The sequence below is a fragment of the Etheostoma cragini genome, chromosome 24, assembly GCF_013103735.1.
Source record: "Etheostoma cragini isolate CJK2018 chromosome 24, CSU_Ecrag_1.0, whole genome shotgun sequence".
Taxonomy (NCBI): Eukaryota; Metazoa; Chordata; class Actinopteri; order Perciformes; family Percidae; genus Etheostoma; species Etheostoma cragini.
The window spans coordinates 11,787,179-11,796,769 of NC_048430.1; the positions used below are offsets into that span (position 1 = coordinate 11,787,179).

Below are 9,591 nucleotides of genomic sequence, written 5' to 3' on the forward strand. Positions count from 1 at the left end.
CACACACACACACACACGCATTGTGGCCATTATGGACAAATATGCGACCTGTGCTTCATGTGCTTACACACCCGGTGTGTTTTCAGTGTTACTGCAGGAAAACAAGTCATTTAAGGACTATAAAAGAGAAATTTGGCCTTTGAGGATATTCTTGGTGTTTTCAAGCTTCCACTTAAAAATACTCAAACTGCTTCAGACATAAATCATTCGACATTGTTTTTCAGGTTTACGAGTGTCTTCAAACGTACGTCAGAGACGCCCCAGCCCCAGCTCTGGACTACGCCTCAGGACTTTGCCTTCAGGTTACACTTCAGATTGGGTTTTATCAGAAGTGTGTTGCTTGCAGTTATTTTGTAGAAGGCTTTTAAAAAAAAATGTTTGCAACATTTTTGTGGTTTTTTGTTGTAGTTTTTTTTCAGTTTTCTTGTCGCCTTTCTTGAGTTTTTGTTGCCTTGTTCTTAGTTTTTTTTAAAGTCTTTGGAGTTTTTTTCAATGACTTTGTCACCTTTTTAACTTTTTTTTAACTTTTAAAAAAAACAATGGTTTGATGCCAAGAAAAGAAAAAAATCTATGTGAGGTAAAAAGTTAAAATATTAAAGATATAAAGTTCTGATATACCAAGATTTGTACGAAATACACAATTTTTCTTGTCAATTTTTTCGACTTCTTCGTCGCCTTGTTTTTAAGTTTTTATTGAGATCTTTGGAGCCTTTTATTTAGTTTTTGTCTGTTTTTTTGGTCCTATTTGTATTTTTCTTTTTCAGTTTTTTTGTTGCCTTTCTTGAGTTTTTGCTGCCTTGATTTTAGTTTTTTTAATTGTGTTTTCTTTTTTTACAAAAAAAACAATGGATATGTGGTTTGTTGTGTGTGTGTGTGTGTGTGTGTGTGTGTGTGTAGGTGCTGATTGACATCAGAGCGCTGCCGGGATGCTCTGAAGACACCAAAGAGCTTTACCGCCTCCTGAGACAGCCGCACCTGCAGGTAACCAGTCACGGTTCATTTCTCTTTTTCCGTCCCCTTCCTCTTTCTTTGTGTAGGCGTGGATTTCTGAGGACTATGGTTACCTGGTCCTCAGATCTCTGCAGGGTAAATCCAGACAGCTAGCTAGACTATCTGTCCAATCAGAGTTTTCTGTTGCCGACTAAAACTACTTTTGAACGTACACATGTTCCACCAAAACCAGTTCCTCCCTGAGGATATTTAGCAGCGGCACCGTGGCTCTGTCCGGCGCTTAGTTCCACCCAAGACAATTAGGATTGATTTTAAGAAATGCCAATAAATCAGAGCAGGTTTTTCTCCCATCCCAGAATGCTGTACAGTGCTGTGGAGGAAGGTCTGGCAATGCAAGACTAGGGTTTCCGGGTTAATGTCCAGAAGAAGCATTTTATAGACGTCTGTGTCTTTTTTTTCTTGTAATTTAGGGTCCTGCCAGCTTTAAACTTTGTTCAATTGACAAAATAAGATAAGTCAGACTTATGATACAGCATCTCAAATGGGGGTACTTGCAGCCCTAGGGGTACTTTGGGGTACTGCAGGAGGAAAAAAGAAGTATTTCAAAGGGGTACATTGTTAAAAAAGGTTTGAGACCAACTGATGCAGATGAGTGTTTGTTGTTAACAAGGAAGACATGCATGTCCAATAAAGGTGGTAAAGAAAGACCAAAATAAATACAGATGAAAGTTGACGTTATTTTGGCCCCAAGCGCAGCAGTTTTCAATAAAAAAAACCAAATCCGTTCTGATTGATTTGTAGGCTCTTCTCTCAGCTCACGACACGGTGGCCCAGAAGGACTACGAGCCAGTGCTGCCACCGATGCCAGAGGAGCTGCCGGACGACGAGGAGGCCACCAGGATCATCTGCCTGGTCAAGAACAAACAGCCTCTGGTAAGCTATGCAGCTGAAATACAGTATTACATATCCCCAAAACTGCAAATGAAGCTCTGATTTGATGCATCTTAAAACAGCGTAACCCTCTTGTTACCCCTCGGGTCTAATTTGACGCATATTCAAAAACTTTGGGTTTCTGAGCGCCTGGATAGCTCAGTTGGTGGAGCTGGCGCCCATTCGTTGAGTCCCTTTGCTGCATGTCATCCCCCCATCTCTCTCCCCCCTTTCATTTCTTCATCTTTCCAGTCAATAAAGGCCTTGAAACGCCCAAAATATAATCTTTGACGAAAAATATAAATGTAGGTTTCTTTCAACAAAATTGTCAAATAAAGTAACGTGGAGGGTTCCGTACAATGCTTTTAACAAGTCAAATGAATAATCAGTCAACTACTTTCATTAAATATGGGTGTTTTATTAAATTTTTAAAAGATTTGCAGAAAATAAGGACATAAGAATATTTAACTAATAAATTAAATGTTAGTAAAAACCTTCAAAAACACAGGGGGAAATACGTCAAAATAATTGGAAAGAAATTGACAAAATCATTGGGAAAAGTGACAAACGGCTTTGGGAAGTAAGCAAGTAAACTTTTTACAAAAATTGTGAAAAGTGACAGTGGGGAAATTGACAATGGTCAAAAAAGAACAACAAAATGTTGAAAGAAAAGTTTTAATTAAAATGTTGACCCGGTAAAACTAAAAGTTGCCCGGTTGATGGGAAGACAACACAAGGGTTAACTCTCTTGTTATGCTCAAATTTACCAACACCCTTTGTCCTTGGGGTCCATTTTAGAGATGGTCCGATCACACTTTTTCCTCTGTAAGTTATAGAAATACGCAGATGATAACACATTATAACTGTGGTTATCATGCATTATAGAGGCTTCATAGAAAGCGTAAACCCAAAAAATCATTCAACGTAAAGCAAAAATAATGATGACAGGGGTTTCCCCGCCATTGTAAGGTGTAGGTGTAGCCCCCTGAGCCGCTTTGGGCAGCACCTAAAGCCGGATAAATGTAACTAAAAGACTTTTTTTTTGTGAGAGTGTTAGTTATTTATGATCTTCTCTAGCTTTTCTAACGTTTTAGACACACATGGTGAAACTGGCTGAAACTGGCAATGTTCACCCAGCTATAGCAGTATAAACCTGAACATTAGAACATGTTTTATGTGGTTTGTGTGTCATAATAATGTGAAGTGTGTGACCTAAATACAGGATGGAGGTGTCCACATACTTTTGGCCATGCAGTGTAACTCCATTGTATTTGAGTGTATACAGAAGTCTCATGGGTTGATATATCAAAATCTGAATTATCTGTATAAGGATAAGAATGAATATTTCTTTTGTGATTTGGATAAACGGACCCTTTAAGCTGCCCATAATATCAAAAAGTTAAGTATTTTGCTTTTAAACATACTTGGAAAAAGGGTATTCACATTTCAGTACATCAGCTGGACCACAATAGCATTGAAGCAGATGCTTGTGTGTTATTGTTTTTTATGTGTAGGCTGTTTTGTGCTAAATATAAATGAAACAGCTGACTGCATCCAACAGAGACCAGATGTTTGTATTTACTAATCTCTCATTTGAGTAATTGTTTGTTGATGCTACAGATTTCAAACAGCGGAAACCACTGAAAATTAAGGATTTTAAAGAAAAACTAAATAATAACAGAATACACCCGTGTCTCATTTATTATTAATGTCACATATTTGTCTTCTGGTTGTCATGAGTATGTCTTTTGGGTCTTCTATTTGCAGCTCTTTTCACATAAAGTATTGATTTAATTGTGAACATAATAATAAGAGAATATCAATGAAGCTTCAATCCCAAATTATCCTTTTTTTTAATCTTGTTTGTTTTCCAGTGGAAGTTCTTAACACGTTTCCCGCAGTGCTTGAAGAAGTATTCAGATCCTGTACTAATTCCACACTGTAGAAATACTCTGTTACAAGTAAAAGTCCTGCATTAAAAATGTTACTTAAGTAAACGTATGTAAGTATCATCAGGAAAATGTAAAAATCTGAATGTGTAAAGTAACTAGTAACTAAAGCTGTCAGTATAAAGTAGAATATTTCTCTCTGAGATGTGGTGGAGTAGAAGTAGATAGTGGCATGAAAAGAAAAGACTCAAGAACCTCAACATTTGTTACTTAAGTACAGTACTGGAGTAAATGTACTTAGTTACATTCTCCACTGCTTTTTGGTGTAGGACATTTCCCTCTACCTTTGAGTGACTCTGTTGTCTCACAGCTGCGCGACCAGCAGGGAGTCGAGCTGTCGCTGCCCACCGCTTCCTCCCCTTGGGCAACGAGCTCCAGAGGGGGGATCCGGAGCCCTGCTGCTGCCTTGTGCCTGGACTCCAAGAATTCCTTGTGGTGTAGCGTTCGCAGAGGCAGCTTCCCGCCATCTGAGCCGCTGTGTTGCGCGACGGCAGCAGCTCGGCCGTGCACCCCTCCCCGCAATAAGCCGATGAGTCACTGCCAGATGTGCTGTAGCGAGCCAATGAGACGCTGTAGAGTTTGTTACTCCGACCTGCTCTGGGAGCAAAGTCTGAACCGCTCCTCGCCGTCGGTCTACACCTCTTTTCTGATTGGTAAGAAAAGTTCCATCATCATCAGTCGTCTTCGTCTTCTTCCATCCTCCATCATCCATCACAGATGCTCTTGGTTTTTTATGGATTAACTATGTCTGTCTTTTTGTTGGAGACAACGTCATCGAAGAGCTAGACAGGGGAGACAAAGATGAAGCTGGAGAATCCAGCAATGCCCAATCCCCGCTTCCCACTGCCCCCCAGCGGTGGACTATGTCTCCCCCGTGTCTCACCGTGCCCTACTACCCCAACGCAGGCCACTACCTCCCGCCAGGCCTGCCTCCCAGCCTTCCAAGCCAGAGCCCTCGCATCCGCACCGCTCCCCCGAGCCCAATGGGCCGTCGCTGTGGGGTGGATTTTACCCCGGTGCCCCCCGTGGAGCTGGCCAAGCAGGAGAGTCTGGATGAGCTGAGGATGACGGTGCAGCTGGCCGCCTGCTCCATGGAGAACAGCACCAAAGACATCAAGCTCCTTGGGGAGAAGATGACCTTCGCGACCGAACGCATGTCGGAGACGGTGCGGGACAACTCCCAGGCCTTGGCCCTTCTCGCTCAGGTTGTGGACCGGCTGCAGATACTCTTGGCCCCCTCCACCAGGACTGAGAACAATGCCCCGAAATCTGCCGAGCGAGACGCCACACTTGAGAACAGCCAATCTCTGAAAAGCCAAGGGCAACCAAGTCCATCCCTGACACACCGATCTACTTGTTCCTTCCCCTCCCTTACTTCCTCACCCTCCTCCAGCTCCCTCAGCAGCTCCCTGGATCCCTCCACCTCTCATGGGACCAGTTGTCTGTCTGCTTCCTGTCGCGGGTCACCCCAAATTACCCCGAAAACCAAGAATGCCCTTTCGCCACGAAAGAAGTGTAGAGTGTCCAAGCATCTTCTGATCAATGGCCTGCCCGATGAGCCCAGAGAGACCTCCCAAACTGTAAAAGGGGGTCGTTCAAACCAGCGGAAGAAGTGGAAGAAGAAGGCGACTTGAGAGACCCCAAAGAGTGGACGTCCTGGGTCCTTTTAAAGTTGTCTCCACAGAGCGTTTGACCTGCAAACACGCACAGCGGTAGCTGAAATTTCTTTAGTCATTTTCTTCCGTTGTGTTGTGGGCCATTCCCTTCTTTCATATTTCACCTTGGGCTACATTTACATTGCTATGTTTGGGTTTTTAAGCGTTGCAGGCTCCGTGTTTTTATCTCCAGTAGAATAACAAATCTCCATTTAAAAACCTGCCCTTTGATATCATTCACAGGCTACTATGGGCCAGACGTCCACGCTTACGCAAGGTAACATGACCCGATGTGTTCAGGTCCTATCCCCTGACCTGTCAACTATCCTAACCGTAACCACTCAAGGTCAATGCCTAACCCCAACCAATCGGCCTGCTTCATAGGGCAGGGACTAACCTAGAAGTTACGTGGGATCTAGCCTCAGAGAACAAGACGTCATGACCCGATCAGGTGGTGAAACATTGGTGTTGGTGTCGGTGCTGCCATCTGTTTGAGACTGCCACACAATCCCGCAGATTCCAAACCGAAACGGGTCAGAAGTGTTTCAAATGTCCCCCGTTTAGGGGCGCGGAAACGCCAGAGCAGGGGGAATGAGAGGGGGAACCCCAGGCAGTGGGAAAGGACCAAAAGGCAGCCATCATTAATGGTTGTGAATACACCTGTACTTTTTCTACTATGACATGTCAACATGTTTACTGTGAAAAAGCTGTATGAGAGGAGGGGAAATGTAGCAAAAGATACGTTTTTAAACCGAAAAGTAGCAGTGTAATTGTAGATCCATGCTTCTCATTCATTTCTTCTCAACAGTGATGTTGGTTGTCTCATTTCAGGAACTAAACAGCACTCATTTGTGTCACTGTTATTTTGTTGTCGTGAAGGAAACCTTCCAACCCCCCCATGCAGTGCTTACATCCTGTCACAGCTTCTCCACAGAATCACTTTTATTTTTCTTCATTCGATTTGATCTCTACTCCACTCCACAGCAGCTTTATTTATTCTGTGTCTTCAACCTTTTCTGTTCCAGGGAGCGACTATAAAACGAAACGAGATCTCAGGGGAGATTTTTATCGCTCGGGTGATTCACGGAGGGCTGGCTGATCGAAGCGGTGAGCCTCTTCTCTCAAGGACTATGTCCTCCCTATGCTTTATATCCCAGCTTTGTATTGTTAACTAGAAGTCAAATTAATTTGATTTAATTATGTTGAGAGTAAAACCTTTTTTTTTAGACTTGGACTGGACTTCAATTGTGTTCAGAATGAAATAATCCAAGCAAAAAGATGAATTTGTTACACACTGTGTGCTAATTTGTTATTGTGTGTGTGCGCGCGCGTGTGTGTGTGCGCGTGTGTGTGTGCGCGTGTGCAGGTCTGCTCCATGCAGGGGACAGAATCATAGAGGTGAATGGTTTTCCTGTTTATGGGATGGAACCTGAGCAAGTCATCCAAGTTGTGGTACGTCACTTTTGTATGGATACTAACTGTAAAATGAGACCTAAAATTTTGTAATATTTGTTATATATATCCATTTTCCCTACTCCATATCTATGGTGTTGAATGTCAAATTGTCTTTCCTTTTTGCTTAAAATTTCCAAACTTCCGAATCACGAAACATCCCTCGTTTGTTCAGTGATTTAAAATAGTATTTATTTAGTCTAATTATCATTCTAGCTTTATTGTGTCTTGTCTGGTTGCCTAACTACAGCAATCTTAAGAAAAGATTTGGGAGCACTTCATTCTAAGGGGTATGCACACAAATAACATGACACCATCATGTAACTATGACATAACACCTGTCATGAACCCAGTCAATTTTAGAATGGATTTTAAGATATTACTGATAATTTTTAGGGTGGCAGGCCCCTACTTTACAGTTCTCTGTAGCTATTGTTTTGAAAAGTCTATAAGCCAATAATATCTGCTGATTAATCCATGTTGTTTCTTTACAACCAATCAGCAAGCAAGGTCTCAAGGCACCATCATGTTTAAGGTGGTTCCCATCACAGAAAGGCAGGTCCACAACCAGACGATGGTAAATCATCATTCATCCACTAATAAAAAAAAACAACTAAAAAACTACTACTTTCCCTCATATTAAACTAACTTCTCTGGCTTTAGCTGTATGTGCGGACCATGGTTGACTACAGCCCCCAGGAGGACCCGGCCATCCCCTGCGCTGATGCCGGTATGAGCTTTTTAAAAGGTGACATCCTGGAGATTGTAGACCAGACGGACGCCCTCTGGTGGCAGGCCAAGAAACTGCCCAGCAACACGGCCTGCGCCGGCCTCATCCCCTCCGCCAACCTGCTGAAACGGTCAGGAGAGCTACTTATTTACTGGGAGATTTTTTATGCTTTGCCTAATTCCCACTGCTACCCAGTCTGCTGTGGGGAGAAACTGATTTTTGTAGAGACCTTCAAGTAAAGTGTTACCGTATGTTTGTGTTGTGTGTGTGTTGTGGCATCATTTTAACCGGCGTCTGCTTGTTGAAACAGAAAGCAGAGGGAGTCCTGGTGGTCTCAGCCTTATCAGCCACATGCCTGCACGCTGACCTGTACGTTCACCCACATTTCCTCAGACTATGTAATAAAGTCTTCTAAAAAAATTGATGGTCTCTGTACAACCTGGTTTCACATTTGAATTTCATTGTTTTACCCCAACGCTTACTGAAGTGAGCACGGTAGAGGAAGGTAAGGAGACAACACTTCATGTTGTAAAATGTAGTCATTTAGCTTTTAAAATGACGTTCAGGGCTTGACGTTGACACCGACCAACCTGCCAAATGCTTGGGTAAACCCTTACTTTGGCAAGTCACATTGTAAAGTTAATGAATAGAGTATCGGCTATTTAAACAGGGTTTTAAGGTTAAGGTAAAACTGGTTTGCTTTGCTGTATTTTCTTTTAAATACATTATGTCTATTATGTCCATTTCTCACCCACAGAGGAAGACATGATGGCCCTTGATGACAAATGTGTAGAAGCAGGTAAAGCTTAATTTGTCTCTTATTGCTTTAATGACCTGTATTCTTATGTAAAAAAACAAACAAACGATAAATTTCCCCTGTGTGTTTCTTTTTATTTCTGTCAGATGAGGAGGCATTTGAATCTGGTAGGTAAGTCTTTTATCTCAGGGTTCTTCGATGTCTTTTAGGCCAGGGACCCCTAAGCTGAAAGAGAGACCGAGCAGTAGTTGCGTATTAGCGTTAACTGGGCCGAATGAATGAAAAGAAATGGATATTATTTATACATCATATTATTTATACATCTATTTTCCTTTTTTATGTTTTTAGTGACTTATAAGAACAGTCTTTGACATTGGTCCAGTATTAAGCGAGATAGCTGCAGTCAGCAAAACAACCCACAATGTAAGTTATTGGGCAATTGCGCAGCTTCAATTTACGTCCACAAAGTGCTTGTTTTGCCGCTGACGGGCTCAGATTAATATTCTGAGTGTCTGACAACATTATGGAAAGGTTTTCTAAGAGGTCCACCTTGCTGTTAAAGAGTAAGTTCCTTTTTTGAACAGCCACCAGACTCCATGTAAATAAACAGCCATTTTAGCATCGTCGGATTTGCAGCTGTGATTGTTACAGCATTCACACTTAATACTGGACCAGTTTCAAAGATTGTCGTTCCTATCAGTCACTTAGACAAACACAGTAAAGAATAGGGTTCAGGTAAAAAAAAAAAAAAAAAATTACTCTTTAACTGTATGGCTATCATAGGGGCTACCTTACTCTATAGTAAACTCATCTTCAATGTGTTAGTTTATTTTTTCACCAATTCAGCTTTTGTGTTGTGTATATAAAATGAATGCAACATTTTATTTATTTATATATTTATTTATATAATATCAACTGGCAACTTGCAATTATAACAATCTGAACAACGCAATGTTTCAAGTACCTTAGAAAAATCTTTTGTTGACACATTAAATAACAGGCATTGCTGACATAAAATGAAAAAGAATAGTTTTTACAGTACTATACCTACATGTTACCAAAACAAAAGACACACATTCAAATCAGCATGGACATAAAAAGACAAATATATAAAATGTGATAAAAAATAATTAGGATAGAGCTAAAACATATCGTGCTGTATAAAAT

At 41.5% G+C, this 9,591-nt stretch overlaps 1 protein-coding gene across 1 annotated transcript in view; it reads left to right on the top strand.

Annotated features, from left to right (window-relative positions):
* mpp4b (membrane protein, palmitoylated 4b (MAGUK p55 subfamily member 4)) overlaps positions 1-9,591 on the top strand; it is a 21,098-nt gene that overhangs the window by 1,501 nt on the left and 10,006 nt on the right. The window contains exons 4-14 of the mRNA XM_034864855.1: positions 225-302; positions 898-981; positions 1,753-1,884; positions 6,511-6,592; positions 6,852-6,937; positions 7,440-7,514; positions 7,601-7,797; positions 7,978-8,036; positions 8,155-8,172; positions 8,425-8,466; positions 8,571-8,591. Of these exons, the coding sequence (XP_034720746.1) occupies positions 225-302; positions 898-981; positions 1,753-1,884; positions 6,511-6,592; positions 6,852-6,937; positions 7,440-7,514; positions 7,601-7,797; positions 7,978-8,036; positions 8,155-8,172; positions 8,425-8,466; positions 8,571-8,591 (874 nt within the window). The remainder of the gene's footprint in view (positions 1-224; positions 303-897; positions 982-1,752; positions 1,885-6,510; positions 6,593-6,851; positions 6,938-7,439; positions 7,515-7,600; positions 7,798-7,977; positions 8,037-8,154; positions 8,173-8,424; positions 8,467-8,570; positions 8,592-9,591) is intronic.